Source organism: Andrographis paniculata, unplaced genomic scaffold (genome assembly GCF_009805555.1).
Source record: "Andrographis paniculata isolate CXL003 unplaced genomic scaffold, ASM980555v1 Contig57END, whole genome shotgun sequence".
In the NCBI taxonomy this organism is placed as follows: Eukaryota; Viridiplantae; Streptophyta; class Magnoliopsida; order Lamiales; family Acanthaceae; genus Andrographis; species Andrographis paniculata.
The window spans coordinates 3,223,641-3,239,663 of record NW_026137592.1 but is presented as its reverse complement, the minus strand read 5'-3'; the positions used below and the strand labels follow the sequence as shown (position 1 = coordinate 3,239,663).

The following is a 16,023-nucleotide window of genomic DNA, read 5'->3' as shown; positions in this document are numbered from 1 at the left end:
ATTAGTATTAATTTTGACATAAAATATATTGTTCTGTTAATATAGTCTATAGAAGTTAAATTCTTATATTAATATAAAAATAGACCATAGCATGATAATAAATGTTGTGGTATTAGACTTTGAACTTTAATAGTTTGATAACAGGATAGACTGGTTAATTAACAATAGGGATTCATGTTGTTTGTTTGGTTTGTCTTTATGTCAAACAGTGGTTGAATTTGATGTTTTGTTGGAAGAAATTATGTATTTTTATAAGGAATCATGAGATTGCATATTAAAGAAATTGAAAAGATATACTACATCCGGCCGATGTAAACTTTTTTTGTGTATAAATTTTTTGTCCTTATGCTTTAATATGATGCAACTGTGTTAATATAAATAAATGTAAGTTTGGGGTTATTTATAATGAGTATGTTATCAAACTTACTAAAGAATGAAATTTATATATTTTGATTGGACAAACGAAAATGAAAAATATTTATCGTATGGGAGAACGGATGGAGTATGTATATATATGACGGTGGTTTAGGTATTGATTGAGTTAAATCAGCACATGCGTTTTACGGTTTATATATTATATTGTATTGTATATATGTATATATGTTTATTGTAATGAAAATCAATAATATATTATGATGTATATAATATTATCATGTGTTGTCAGAATATGTATTGTATATTGTATTTATTATGTGATTTTATTTATGTGCTATTTACCTTATATATATGTGTTATTGGGATCAAATAAAAATAGTGTTGATTTGATCTGTTCAGCACCCAACCTGAACTATATATGTGTGTATATATATATATACACACATTGAAGAGAACAAATATTGAATTTGATTTATTAGTCTTTTTTATTTTGGAGGACAAAATCAGACTTGACTACAGCTGGAAGTGGCTTCAGCAAGTCCCTTTAAATAGAAGTTTTGGAGTTCTAAAGTTTCAGGGTAAAAAAATTGACATTTGATATGATTTTTCGTAAGAAAAATAAAAGTATTGAATGTTATATATTTTAAAGAACTAGTGTTAATGAATAGTATAGTGTAAAAATTCCAAAATTATATACCCAAACAACGAACTTTTGTGCAATAGTTATGATACTTTTAGTTTAAATTGGAGTCCTAGTAGATGATCATTATCCACATGAACCATTCATTAAATGTTGATGCAAAATTTTAGAAAATGGTTGGATTTGAACTCTTATCATCATTTTGGTACAAGTGGGATTCATTTCATGATTGCAAGATTTAATGACAGGTGTGTGAGTTGTTGGGATATCTTATCATGAAGAAAATGAGCAATTATTGATTTATAGATTTTTGGACAATAATAATAATAGTAATAATGTTATTGCTGTTGCTATCATATGGGGTGGCTGGCTAACCACCTATTAATACAAGGCTAGTGGGTACTAATTAAGGTTGTAATGGACACTTCACTAACCATTAATGGACAAGGATTTCCCCTTCATTCTGAGCCATTACATACTATAAATTTTTGCTAATTGCAATATCCATCTCTTATTGTATTATTATTGTAGTTGTTAGTACTTAATAACTCAAATACTAGTATGATATTATTAGCACATATTTGTTTTCGAATTTTTTCTAAAAAGCTTCGGATTAGTGAAATTTATGTGTGACTCGCAAAGTGTGGGTTATTCTTCTAATATTTCAATATGGAATTGAATTTACATCTAACAATCCTCCCCTCAGACGATGACCATATAACTTGATCTCTTTTCCGGTTATATCATGTTGATTTGCTTATCTTGGGCCGTCTTTATAAACAAAGGGACCTCCCGTTTGACTACACATGTCGGGACCATCGATCGACTATCACAGGTCAAGAAGACTTTCGACACTGTAGATTTCAATAACGAGGTCAACGAGGGCTTCCCAAACCTACAAGTAATGTCGAATGACATCCAATCCACTTTACTAACAAACTTCGTTAAACGAGGCTTCGATACTAGTTTGTGTTGAAAGAACACTGAATGAAGAAGAAAATACAAACAAAAATAAATGATAATATACTCCTTGTGCATGGTCACGCAAGCAAAAACAAAATAGAATATAAAATTAAGTATGATAGGTGAACGATTGCACTTGTGTTTCAAAATAATAAAATTTTAAATTGAGATAAATTTTCATTTATTATGAATAGATTTTTCAATCTCTTTTAAGTATTTATTATTATTATTAGTTTTGTATCATTTTTGTGTGTGTATTAACTAACGCTATTATTAAGTTAAACATCAATAAATTATTATTATTATTATTATTGGTACATATATCTATCTTCATTAATTAGCTTTTGCTATGTAATTTCAATTTTTGGTGTTTTGTCAAATCCACTCGATAAGACTTCCTAATCCTTCTACAAAACAATAACATTTATATGATAAACAATATTGAATTTACATTGACAAGATCAAATTTTATTATTGTAATTGATGTTTTATTTTTATTTTTTTCCTAGTAAAAGCAAAGTCATCTTTTTCTGTATTTCTCTTCGAATTTTTAAGAATTGTAAGATCTAGGAAGACATATAAGATCATGCATGATTCATAGTCGTTTATATTTTATCTTATATTTGGGGGTTTGGTATTTTGAGTTGGGATTTGAATAGTAAAAATTTTGAATTTGAATAGTTGTATGATGTGATATAAATAGGTGTTGATATAATATTTTATATGTAAAATTGATTTTTAGTATAATATAAAAAAATAAAAAACAGGTGTTTGATTTGATGTTTTTGGGAGGAAAATTTTGGATGAATAGTAGAATTTTATCAAAATCCTACAAACGAACACACCCTAAAAGGAAAAAATAATCCTTACGAGTAGGATTGTAATTGCGAAGTAACAAATTCAAATCTTGTCGACGGCTTCGTGGTTGAATCTCAAAGAGTATTTTTCAGTATGGTTTACTTGATTGCTTAATTTGCAAACTATTGTGCTCGATCTAAAAATTTTACTCAATGTGCACACCATAAAAAAATATATTGTAAAAATAATTAAACACATAATATTTATTATTGTTATTATTTTATAAATTCATTGTAATAATATCATTTAAAATATAATGTGTCAATTTAAATAAAATATACTCCGTCCGTCCCACTTATCATGTCCACATTTTTCTTTTCGTCCGTCTCATTTATTTTGTCACTTTCTTTTTTTAAAAAAGAATTATATATTTTAATCTTATTTTAAATTTTTTGCTTTATAATGTTTTTAAGTTTAATTAGAATAATTATTTATCTTAATCTTAATCTATAATTATTTTTATTATACAATGATTATTTTCACTAACATATTCTTAATTATTTACTAATTATACTCCTTTTAAATTTTGTGTCTACAGTAAAACAGACATGATAGCCGGGACTGACGATGTACTACAATATAATTGTACTGATTATTTGATATGATAATGTTATAACTATTACCGCTACTAATAATAATCTGAATCGTTAAAGGATCGATCAAAGTTTGGTCTATCCCATCCCAAATGTATTGGTATTTGTAGAATTAGCAATATTGGATCGAACCAAATTAAATATCATCGAAGATTGCTATTCGGGCGTTGAACGAGACATTTCATAAATAATAGTAATCCAACGATCGTTTGATCACCCGTATTCGATCAACTAGGCTTTAAAATGTTAAACTAGTGCATGCCAATTATGTTTCGATAAAAGAAACTCTTGCTAAAATTTAGAACACAATTAAGTTTTCCTAATCAATTCTAAAATCAAATTACAAATTAATAACAAGCAAGTCATTGATGATTGAAAATAAAGTATGAAAATAAGTGGTTTCAGTAACAAGAAATCCTCGTGCATATATATAAAATTAGAATCAGTAAATCGAAGATCAATATAAGTGTTCTAGGAATAATAAAAAATCTGAACTAAAATTTATTTGATACAATATTTTGAATTATATAAAATAAATGAATTAAATGAAAATAAATATATGAAAATAAATATACTTGTGATTGATTCAAGAATTGGATTATTGGAATTAACGAATTATTGGTCTTGGATTTACCTTTTTAACCAGAGGAATACGGTACAATGAAAACGCGATTGAAGAAATAAAACTAAAGGAAACTCTTTTAAACCATATAAAATACTAAATTTTTTATTTTTTTTCAAAAAATAAATATTTACGGACATACACAAAAGTTGTCGTAATAATAATAATGCAATTCACCTCTTATATAAATATTGTTCATTTAAAGGTGGAATTTGAGTTTGAAATTTGAGGATGGTAAAAAATTCAATCAAAGTATTCTTTAATGTAATATAAATAATTATTTGATGTAATTCTTTAAATGAAAATTATTTTTTTAAAATAGTAAATGAAATAAAATTAAATATTTAATTTGATGATTTTGAAGGAAAAAAAATATAATGGATAACACCAACCTAATTAGACATTAAAGAAACAACAAAGGCTTTAATAAGATATTTTGGAGTTATTACAAAGTATAGGAGAATATTTTATTATTATTTTTTAAAAAAAAACTTATCCTATTTGCATTGTATTTGAGATAAAATAATATTACATAACTTATAATCATTTTAATAATACCGAAAGCTAAGCCTTAACTTGAAGTTGCTTATAATATCCTCTGAATGATGATCTACTAATGTTATGGTGAAATTGTAACCGTAAAATTATGAGTAACAAAATTCGATGTTATTAATAAATTATGAAAAATAAATTATTTATATTTTTTCTCATAGAAAAACGAATATGACATTGTTCACTTTTTTTAAAAAAAAAAATAAAAAAATAATATCTACTATTTGTTTTACAAAATTATGTATGTCTTCTTTTATACTCTCTTCGTCCACTGTCAGAAACTAAAAGATAAACACAAAATAAAAACATCCAAAAAATTATTTTTTTAATCGAAATAATTCAAATTCATTCATTTAAAATCATCTGGAAAAGTCGAAACTCAAATCCATTCGACCAAAAGGGGAGCTTAGTATTTTCATGGAGAGTGAATGAGGGGTGGTGCACTCATGCAAAATGTTTAGGCCACCAAATTGATGTAGTAAGCTTCATGCCATGTTCACTCACCACTCCATATCCATGACTAGTTAATAACTAATAAGCCAACCCGTGCAAGAACCTTAAACCCTTCTCCTATATATATTGCCTCCTTGATTAGGACATACTTAATTACTACACAAATTCTTACATGTTGCATGCTTCTAGGGGATACATTTATTTATTTGTTTTCAAAATGGTTTAGAGAATTGAGTGAGCATTTAATTGATGATTGTTGTTGGTTGTTGAGGGTTCTTTGGTTTTTTGTTTCTTTTTATTGAAGATATATTGAATTTGGTTTGTCATGGGAAACCTTGATGTTGTTTCTTGTAGTACTCTTTGTTTGTCGATTGTGTTTTGTTTTGTTCTTTGCGGTTATCCGGTTGTTCGGGGTAATAGGGTTGGGAGGTTCTTACATGTTGATGATCGAAATGGGATGAATTATGTGTTTGAGATGAAGGATCGAGAGAAAGTTCTTGATGCGATAGGAGAAGACGATAAAGGAAGGATTTTTGTTCCTGGAAAAGGTTGGAGTGGTGGAAAGGGTGTAGGTGGAGGTATTGGTGGAGGTGCTAGTGGTGGTGGTGGCGGCGGCGGTGGCAATAATGGTGGTGGTGGTGGAGGTGGTGCCGGCGGTGGTGGTGGTGGTGGAAATGGATATGGATCAGGATCCGGCGGTACATCTAGTGGAAGTGTTGGGGGAGGATATGGTAGTGGCGGTCAAGGAGGAGGAAGTGGATATGGCGGTGGGGGTCAAGGAGGAGGAGTAAATGGTGGTGGTGGCGGTGGTGGTGGCGGTGGCAATGGTGGTGTTGGATATGGTTCGGGTGGAGGAAGTAGTGGGGGTTGGGGAAGTGGCGGCGGTGGTGGAGATGCTGGTAGAGGTGGTGGTATAGGAGGAGGAGGATCGGGTGATGGATTCGCTTCGGGGGGCGGTGTAGGTTGGGGTAGTGGCGGCGGTGGTGGTGGCAATAACATAGGCAAAGGAAGTGGTGGTGGTGGTTCTGGATATGGTAACGGTGGTGGAAATGGAAATAGTAATAATGGCGGATGGAGCAACAACGGAGGATATGGCTATGGAGGAAATGGCTCTGGTTCTGGTTATGGTAATTATGCCGGAGGAGGTGGTTCCGGCTCTGGTTATGGTAATTATGGTGGAGGTAGTGGCGGTGGTGGTGGTGGTGGAGTCGGACTAGTTGATCAATCAAAAGTTAGAGACGATAAAAAGAATAAAATATCATGTATTACTGACGGTTGACAAAAAAATTTAAATTTCTAGAATGACAGAAATGAAATGCTAATAAGAAGAGTTTGTTATATAGTTCTAAGATATGTCATCCTTCGTAGTCGACAAATAATTAAATAAAATTTGTTCATTATTTCTTTCTAAATAATAATTTGATTTACATGTAGCAAGACATTTTGGCTATAGCATGTTGATTTTGTTGAAATTATGCTATATTTACCTCTTGTTATTATTATAGATAAATAATTCTTGATGCTATTTCTCATAACTTGTTGCACTTAATTGGAATTTTGAGATTGTATTAGAGTACTTTAATTAGTAAATTTCAAAATTAACATGACATTATTCATTCTAAACTTGAAAAATGTTAAACCAACATAAAATTATATTGAATATCATCTATTCGGTGTCATTCTAAAAAAAGATTTTGAAAATAAAAATATATTAAAGATCATTAACACATCAATAACTATTTAAAAAAAGAAATAAAAAAACTACTACATGATTTAGTTGTATCATGTATTGAATTTATTGATGATATAGCCATTAAATTTGTTTTGTTTGATTGTATTTTCAGCAGCAATTTTCAATTATTTATCAACAGTAACTATTTTTCTTTAGAAAAATTTTTATCCTACATTTATTTTTTAATTAATACTTCTTCTGTTAGGTAATTTTAGGTAATTTTATCTCATTTGGTGCGGGCGATCACGACTTCATCTCACACCATCTCTTACAGGTTCTCTTCGAACATTACATTACAAGACCTTAGCGCGCGCACATATATATATATATACACACACGTGTTTGGGACTTGATATTGTTGATGAAAAAATATTGTTAAATATAAATATTTTGTACAAAAAAATTAAAATAAAATGGATTGTGATACTTCTCAAGGAAATTTGTAAAAACAAATAAATTTAAAATAAATATTATTATTTTTAATTTATTAAGAGAATATATATATATAAAGGGACTATTCTTGCCGCAGAAAGCTCTCTTACTACACTATCTCATTTATAATCTAATTAGTTTTTGTAATATATGTAGAGAAGACAACTATTCTATTCCTTTTGCAACTTTTGTTCATGCCATAGAATATCACATCAAAATATATCATGATAATCCTAAACACAAACATAAGAATATAGATAGAAACATAAAGTGAAACACTAAAGCTAACAACGAAGAGACAGAAAGCCTAAGTCAGGATAACACCCAATAGTGCATTGAAGGTGAGTCGAGCTGTAAGATCCATTCCCAACAGGGTTCCGAGGTTAGCAAGGAAGTCAACACCAAAGTTAAGGCAAAGCAGCTTCCACACAAGATTTAATGGACTTCCTTTATTCAGGGAAAAAGAACACATGAATACGATGCCCGCGACTTCTATAAACTAGATTTTATAATGCCAAGTATCTAAAATTGCAGAAGTACTTCAAGTATATGTGGCAATAAGATGCCTTCACCCCGATATTCTTCTAGGTCATGATATTGTAATATATCGAATACAAGATGCCATCAGCAGATAGGCTGTAAGGATGATGATAAACAAGCAAGCACAGACAAGGAGAAGCAGAAATATCGACAATTATGAAGTAATCCAGAAGGCAGGAAAATTTTTTAACAAAATTATTGCAGCTTGACTGCACAGTGCCCTTAAAAGTTTTACACAACCAAAGATGTGGGGCTATGTTTACTTGTGTTTTCAACTTTTTTTGTTTTTTTTTTTTTTTTTTTTCACACCACAAAAATTTTGTTCTAAAAAGCATCACATTCAACACCTATTTTCCATTCGAATGTTTTCTATTTCCCAAATAATCCAAAACACCAATACATATTTAAACAAAGCTGTAATGATCGAGCGGCAATGCAATGAACTTGAATTCTATAAGGTATTTATTTGAATAATTCATCATTTGGTATATGTGTTTGCTTCTTACATGCTATATGCTAGTTTCTTCATAATTGCATTTCCATCTCTCAATATATTTAAATAATAATAATAAATAAATAACACCTGCAGGTCAATGCCAAATATGCCAGAAGAATATAGCGAGAAAAAATTACAAGAAAATGTTCAATCAGTTATCCCAGAATCTACTGTACTAAGTTCATTATAATGTGAAAATAAACGATTGTACCATAAAAATCCTAACAAATGCAGAATTCTGCAGTTGGAAATATCATGTTACCTCATGCTCATTTACTAGAAACTCTTGTTCATTCTTTCTGACTTGATAGCCTCATAGGACACCATAATTTCCTTGAATTTTTCTTCAGCAGACTCTGCAGATAAAAATTTTAAATAAAGAAAGTAATAAGACCCCTGGATTCAACACTTGATACAAAATATGCAACATTTCATAGGTTAAACACCTTTGTTGTCCCGATTCTGGTCTGGGTGAAATTCTTTAGCTTTTTTTCTGAAAGCAGACTGTAATAAGTGACAAATGGATTAGGTAACTCATAGGCAAGAAAATGAAAATTTTAAATATCGGGTGCGCATAGGATGGAAGCACAAATGTTTGGAATCACAAAAAAAATCAATACAACAAAAAAGAAGTTTTCAAACATCAGAGACCTTTGAGCACCTAAATCAAGAGGTAACATGATCATCTTTGGCAAGCATATTCAGTTAAACAGGAATTGACATATTAGTCTTCAAAACAAATTATTGTATCAACCTCAAAGGAGAAAATGTTGCATTATTGATAATCAATAGCTCCAGATATAATTTGAGCGAGTGAGAAGAATTATTTATGCAAAGGAGAGGTCGAGACTTCATAAATTTTGAGAGAGCATCCAAAGAAGTTCCAAGGAGATTATGTAAACCCTAAATCCTACATCCAACCATATGCAATATAATATTCGCCTTTTGATTTCCCATCAAATTTAGTTTTGGCAATTATCACTTTATGTACTTCATTTCATTGTTGTTTTGATTTCCCTTGTCTTTCTCTCAAATTCTTTTAATATGATTGATGTGGATACAAATATTTTAGGTGTGTGTATTCAAACATACCTTTATCTCATCATCAGTGTAGGGTTTTGTCCTCAACCTGCAACAGATGAACAAAATGTGCAATTTGTGAACTTCCGCATGCAATATGGTGGAATGTAACTCCAAAAATATCATTGGTTGGATTTACAGTGATTTCCCCCGAGGAGGATCAACTTTGATATATTTAGTAATCTCTAGATTCTCAGCTATCATGTTTCACCACATCATCTAAGATAAATGAGTTAGTGAAACTAAACAAAGTAACTAGGATTGCTATAGAAGCGGAAACATTCTAGTTGACTTTCTAGCAAATACAAAGCTGCTAACAGAAAGGACCTTATTGCTTGGTTATAAGGCACCGTAACTCAAGATTTTTATCTACTATAGATCTAATAACCCAAATGGTTGGATCATGCCCATGTACTTCAATTTTTGGTTTCTAGTTTTTGCTTCCGAAACATATGAAACTATAACTTTGCTCCCTCAAGAATAAAATCAACAATAATAATTTAATTTATCAATAAATAAAACCATATATATGCATGCATTATGGGCAGCATGGAGCACAGTTATAAAAGAGCTCAAATAGATAGTATAATTCCTTCAGCCTCATGATTTTTATTTTTATTTTGTTCTTTTCTTTCTCTACTTGGGAAAAAAATAGTAAGTCATTAGTTGATACTGATAGAAACTAACACGTGCAGAAATACATACAGTAAGTTTGAAGGCCATAGGATACAGGATATATGTATATATATATATATGACATACTTAACATTTAGACTGAAGTAGCATTTTCTCCAGAGAGCACAGAATAAAAATTAGTATAGCATATAGGTGACAGCTGGATCTAGTAATCTCATTGCCAACAGAAAACTTCAGCTTTAATGCAAAGTATATACTTGAAATTTGTACGATAACACAAGCAGTAACCTTCACAAATTGATGGGTTTTGAGATTTTTTTTGAAATTTAGAGGTATTCAATTCTGGATTTGAAAAATGTTTTAAATGAGGTAGTGTTTGGATGAGTATGGGGTAATGTAATATATTTAACTAATAATATGTACTAAAGTGTTTTGTAAATTATATTTCAATATAAATATACTTACGGTTAGTTGTTTTGTATTTCTATATCCATTTTTGTACTATTCAATATTTTATTTATCATCCGGAAACATCACAGCCAACACTCATTTTTTATACAAATCGTCACATAAAACAACTATTTTCACTTTAAAAACATTGAAACCAAAAACACTAAACAAAAATACAAAAGTACACACCCACAATATGCATCTTATTTGTAAAAAATAAAATTTTATATATTACAAATAAATAGAAAAGAAATATATGTATTTCTATATAATTATCATAATTTAGTTTAATAAAGGAAATAACAAGGTTTGGATATATATATATATATATAAATATGTTAAGGAGAGAGAGCTTTGTTCACTTTGCATTTTTTTACTATTTAATCTCTCAATTTACTTTAAAAAAGTAACATCAAACCATTATTTCACCTCAATAATACCAAAGCTCAAATAAACAAAAAACAAAACAAAAAGAACACACTAGAAGGATTAAATTATAGTGTTCGCATAGTGTGGGAATAGCTTCAAAAGGCCAAACAACCTTCTTGGATAAAATTTCTAGCAATCCAAAGTACAATTCAGCTGTCGGCCAAACCATCTCTAAAGTAGGCATGATAGAACTGAAACTACAGTAACAAAGAATTGACCTGAAAAATTCTGCACCTAGCAAATGAACTTAAACGTCCAGCATCCTTTGAATGAATGCTGTAAGTTTTGTCAAGGGCTTTTGTTCAATTATGCAATCTAGAAGTTTCATTAGAATTCATGAAGCTCCACCCCCCATCATAAGGATGGACAAGAAAGGTATGAACCATGCTATCTTAGGCATCAACTAAAAAGCTGATACAGCATGCACAAGCAAGGCTCTTAAAATATTTAGGCGGTCACGCCTAGAGACAAAACAACAGAATTGTTAAATAACACTGATGTCATGTATGCAACTGGTGTAATTAAAGACCAAAAGTAATCCTGAATGCGGGACATGGCGTACCTATCAAGACCAAGAACAGAGTAGTGATGCGATAATGGAGCACTTGCATTGGTCCTATGTGTATCTCTAAAATTATGATCATAAGCTCTAAAATAGGCGTCTGACTGCCAATACCAATCATTGCTCTGAAAATGCTGATGATCTGAGCCTTGATCATTTTCACGCCAACGCTCATAACTCCATTTTATTTTATTTCTCTCTCGATTGAAGATGCTTTGCATTCTCCGAATTCTTTCCTAGAAAAAAGCATAACTAAGAATCATCATGGTAATGCAACTTTGTATATAAATCAAAGCAGTACCCACAATCCACTTTCATCAGATTCAATTCTTCGGTGCTGTGTTTTAGTTTTTACCCCCTACTGGAGGAGTGATGTCAAATACAGTGTGGGTTATTAATCTCGGTAAATGTAATTTGGCAGTGTATTATAATTATGACAGAGTCCAACGTATAATTCTTAATTAGAAAAAATATTGATTGATTAGCAGGTTTTCTAAAGGTGAAGAATTTGTGGCGTACTTATTTTAGTTAAGTTATGTCAAAACTAGCAATAATCTGTAAAGGGAAGTATATAATAAACATCCCAATTTAAAAATGACAAAATGATACTGACACCTAAAAGAGATCTCACCACTCTCTCCATTTCTTCTTCATATTCTTCTTGCAAACGACGATAATACTTTTTCCGAGCATCCTCTTGAAAACTTGTTCGAAAAGAATGCTCTTTCTTCCATGATGATCGAGATGTATTGAATTTCTGTGGAAAATAATATCTTCAGTCAACACAAGTTACTAGAAATAGGAGTTCTATCTGTTTGAGGAAATCTTGCTTTCCACATGCAATTGCATTGTTTTAATTGTTTTAAGTACTCATAAAATTAAAAAATATAAAAAGAACACATAAATCTGATGATTACCTGAGGGTTCACCGCATCACCTAGCCTTCGCAATGAGGTAAACTGAAACAATTATTAAAAAAATAAAGAAATGACATTTGCATCGGAAATATATATGAACTGTTAACTTTAAATCAAATGGACCTTCCCACGACAAAAGTAAAAAAGTAAAAATAAAAAATTTATAGGATGCGTATGTTAAAAAAGCCACAAGATGGCCAACTCAAGGTATTTTCCACAAGGAAATGACTAATAAACCATTACAACGTATACTAAATAATCAACAATATGACATATGTAAAAATTAGAGGCATATATGTGTGTGTTTGTGTTTGTGTGTGTGAAGAGAGAGGGAGAAAGAGTTATATAAGACCAACTACATCTGATGCCAGAACTTGCTTCTGCATTGATTCATCAAAATAAGCACCCAATTCACGGTTGTGTCCAATAATGTTCAGCTCTCAAGTTGAACTCGCCAGAAAGAAACTTAGAATAGAACATCATCTTGGCATGGAATATCTAATCAATAGTAGTATCTATTACCTGTTCAAGTCTTTTCCTTTTTCTCTTTTTATAATATCACACTTTCTATTTTATTTACAATACTCATCAACCGAAAATAAGATGCCAGTGTTTTAGTAAAATACTCAACACACTTTCCTCTAATTTAATTTCAATCTTACAGAATATCAGGGCTAACATCTGGTCCTCCAAGTTGGCCTATGTCCAGCAACCAATGTCTTCCACATGAACCATATTCACTGCTGACAGTTTCCACCGAGACTTCACATGTTGGAGAGTGAGTGCACCAGGCACAAAAGAGGAAGATTATGAACACACAAACCACAAGTTATCTTTTAACCTTTTTTTTTTTTGTTCAGTTTTATATCTAAATGCGGAAACATACTGCCTTATTTAGAAGTTAACCTAAAAGCCAAACTTCCCACTTCAATAGCCTTAGGGGGAACAACTGAAGATGGGCATTTACCATGATAACAGTGGTTGAAAATTCTATTCCACTATGATAGGATTTCCTAAAGCTGCTTCCATTAAGTGAGAACGCAGTACCAAAGGCATACGCACTTTATATAGAATGTATTACATTTCTGTGAATTAATTTCTTGTAAATCATATCTTAGTTTTGCAAAACTAATTGTTAGGGATAGGAATCTAAGATCCAGCTTCTACTAAATTATGAACACTGAACTTAAATGCATTTCCTAATTCAACGATTAAAATTAGATGCCTAGCCCAGATTAATGTCCATTCTACAGATGCACAACTTACAGCTAAATATCCAAAAATGTATACGCATAGAAACTAAAATGGCAGCACAAGTTTTCTCTTATCAATGCTTCCTATATCCGACTTGCATACTTCAGCATCATTTTCTCTTTCCCATCACCCATATCCAACATAAGCAATCAGTCCGCATCCCTTTCCACCACCATCACTCATTACTTACAACCACCTTCTTCCATAAGGAATATCATATATTACGACTCTAAATCATTTTCAGCACTTGTATACCATGCATAAGAAAATTACGAATGAAGGAATATATAACCCAAAAACCTGATTCACTCGTACATCTTGCATAACAGTCTACAAACTGGATAACATCTTCATATCCGTTTGTATAATTTCAGAAGCTTATTTCTCCTCTAGAAACTACATGTAGTTTCGGATCCAACAACATGCCAGAAGAATCTGAACTTAAGTGTCGAAACATTGCATTAATGAGAAACCAACAGGAAACCATATTTATTTTAAATAATGAGAAATAAACAAAAAACAAAAACGAACCACTGATTAACCAATAAAATTTGTTAAGAAACAAAAACAAATATTAATAGTTACTGAAACAATCCTCCATCTTCTTTATGCACCGAAGCTAATAGCTTAACGAATAACAGATCACTAGCAAACCCTCAGCGCCGAACAGTGCCAAAGCCTAATCGCAGATAATTAACTTCATCCTAGAAAGAACCAGAATTCCCAAGCTTTACGGGGTATTCAATTCCACAACAAGAAAATCTACACTAAAAGCAACCGCTAATTGACATTTAAAAAATCAGAAAACATAAAAAAGTTTCAGAGAATCTAATAAAAAGAACACTCTAAACTCTGGAAAAAATATATAATATATATACTGACTTACAACCAAAGTGGTGAACGTGGCTCCAATTAATCCAAAAAGTACGATTGCCCATAACTTGGGGTCCTGTTCCTCCATCCCATGGCCATAGCCGTTCGTCTGGGCCCATGGATTATCCGAGCTCCGTTTATTGCCCTCCTCTTTGCTCATGGTTTTTCTGCTTTCATACTATCGAATGAATAATTTTGATGGCTTAGCTATGGCGATCACACTCACACATTATTTGATTTGGAAATCCCAAAAATGAAACCGCTTGCCACCCCTCACCTCAAAGTGGTCTTCCCCGCGGCTAGAGTGCAACTCTTTGCTCGATTATGTGCTTCCTTCTTCCATATTTTCTCGAGAGGGATGGCCAGTTATAAATTTCCAATTCCTGCCTGACCTTCACTAATTTTCACGACTGCTATTTAGGCAGTCTCCACTGACCAACTCAGTTTTTAACTCAAAAAATACATTTTAGTTACAGTATTTTTACTCCGATCCATAATTCTAATTTCATACTCTAAAAAAAAATATTATTCGAATATTTTATTTTATATATTATATTAATATTACTTTTTTAAAGAAAATAAAAATAAAATAAAATAATATATATACAAAAATTTTATAAATATTAAAAAAAATATACGAACACTAAAAATAGTATTGCGGTGTATTAACATGTCCAGTTTTAGAGTAGATTGGAGCAAGATCATGCCACCAATCATTAAATAGAGTGTGCATTGGATATGCTCTTAAGTAGTTTGTTTATCAAACTTATCAAATTTATATGTCATTTCATAATTTTTTTCCAAAATTTTTAAAATGGTATCAAAGTTTATTTTTCGCATGCGAAAATATATCCTATCAACCCGTGTTTTTTCGGATTATAAATATGTCGTTTTGCAATCGCTATATGCCGTGTGTGTAATCTGTTTGGTGTTTGCTATCTATCTGTTTTTTTTTATATGAAGAATCATGTCATTTCAGTTCCGGTGAAAAGTTAACTGTGTTCGGCTCCGATGAAGAATCATGTTATACACTTTGTTACTTTATGTTTTTAGACATAAGTTTTTTTTTTTTAAATATGAAAATTGTATTAGTAGTATAAAATATAATATAATATTATATATATTAAATTAATATGTGTATATTATATTTTTAAATAATATTTATGACACATTTTTATATTTGTAGACTTTACTAACTTAAAATATATTTTAACAAATATAAATCAATTTAAATTAACTTTATAACATATAACATCGTACAACTAATTTACATAATATTAATTTATATTAGTCATAAATAAATAAATATATTTTTATTGACATATAATTTTTAAAAAATTTATATATATATTCTAAATTTTTTGTATTCATATATATTAATTTTTATTTTAAAACTATTAACATTATCCCTTATATAGAAAATAATAAAATAACGTAATAACATGAAGTACTATTATTAACTAATTAAACATATGTCATTTTTATGGAACAGATAAAGTATTTTTTATTTTCTATATGATATTAAAAATTAATTTTATATTTGAAATATCACATTGATCTAATACC

The 16,023-nt window shown here is 30.4% G+C and overlaps 2 protein-coding genes across 4 annotated transcripts; one reads left to right on the top strand and one right to left on the bottom strand.

Annotated features, from left to right (window-relative positions):
- The first annotated feature begins 5,381 nt into the window (after nt 1–5,381).
- LOC127257242 (glycine-rich cell wall structural protein 1.0-like) lies at nt 5,382–6,335 on the top strand. The gene is made up of 2 exons (XM_051283627.1): nt 5,382–5,634; nt 5,746–6,335. Exons 1-2 carry the CDS (start codon nt 5,382–5,384, stop codon nt 6,333–6,335), a joined length of 843 nt encoding a protein of 280 aa, XP_051139584.1.
- Nucleotides 6,336–7,415: 1,080 nt separating this feature from the next.
- On the bottom strand, nt 7,416–14,884 carry LOC127257368 (uncharacterized). 3 transcript variants are annotated; one of them, XM_051283755.1, is made up of 8 exons: nt 14,471–14,872; nt 12,331–12,372; nt 12,045–12,170; nt 11,414–11,649; nt 9,349–9,385; nt 8,703–8,760; nt 8,519–8,612; nt 7,416–7,667 (listed from the first exon to the last, which is right to left on the bottom strand). In XM_051283755.1, the coding sequence occupies exons 1-7, from the start codon at nt 14,615–14,617 to the stop codon at nt 8,533–8,535; spliced, it is 726 nt and encodes a 241-aa protein (XP_051139712.1). In that variant the 5' UTR covers nt 14,618–14,872; the 3' UTR covers nt 7,416–7,667; nt 8,519–8,532. The 3 variants fall into 3 exon arrangements, with proteins under 3 accessions (XP_051139712.1, XP_051139711.1, XP_051139710.1); XM_051283754.1 differs by lacking the exon at nt 7,416–7,667 and having other exon boundaries at nt 8,351–8,612; nt 14,471–14,624; nt 14,735–14,884; XM_051283753.1 differs by lacking the exon at nt 7,416–7,667 and having other exon boundaries at nt 8,351–8,612; nt 14,471–14,635; nt 14,735–14,883.
- Nucleotides 14,885–16,023: the final 1,139 nt, after the last annotated feature.

What these genes read in the sequence shown, in the direction of transcription:
- LOC127257242 (XM_051283627.1), top strand. Translation starts at nt 5,382, where the DNA reads ATGGGAAACCTTGATGTTGTTTCTTGTAGTACTCTTTGTTTGTCGATT. An exon ending in TGGAAAGGGTGTAGGTGGAG is followed by an intron (nt 5,635 to 5,745) that starts GTATTGGTGGAG and finishes GATATGGATCAG; the next exon opens with GATCCGGCGGTACATCTAGT.
- LOC127257368 (XM_051283754.1), bottom strand. Translation starts at nt 14,617, where the DNA reads ATGAGCAAAGAGGAGGGCAATAAACGGAGCTCGGATAATCCATGGGCC. An exon ending in CCACGTTCACCACTTTGGTT is followed by an intron (nt 12,373 to 14,470) that starts GTAAGTCAGTAT and finishes TAATTGTTTCAG; the next exon opens with TTTACCTCATTGCGAAGGCT. An exon ending in CCAGAATCGGGACAACAAAG is followed by an intron (nt 8,613 to 8,702) that starts GTGTTTAACCTA and finishes TTTTATCTGCAG; the next exon opens with AGTCTGCTGAAGAAAAATTC.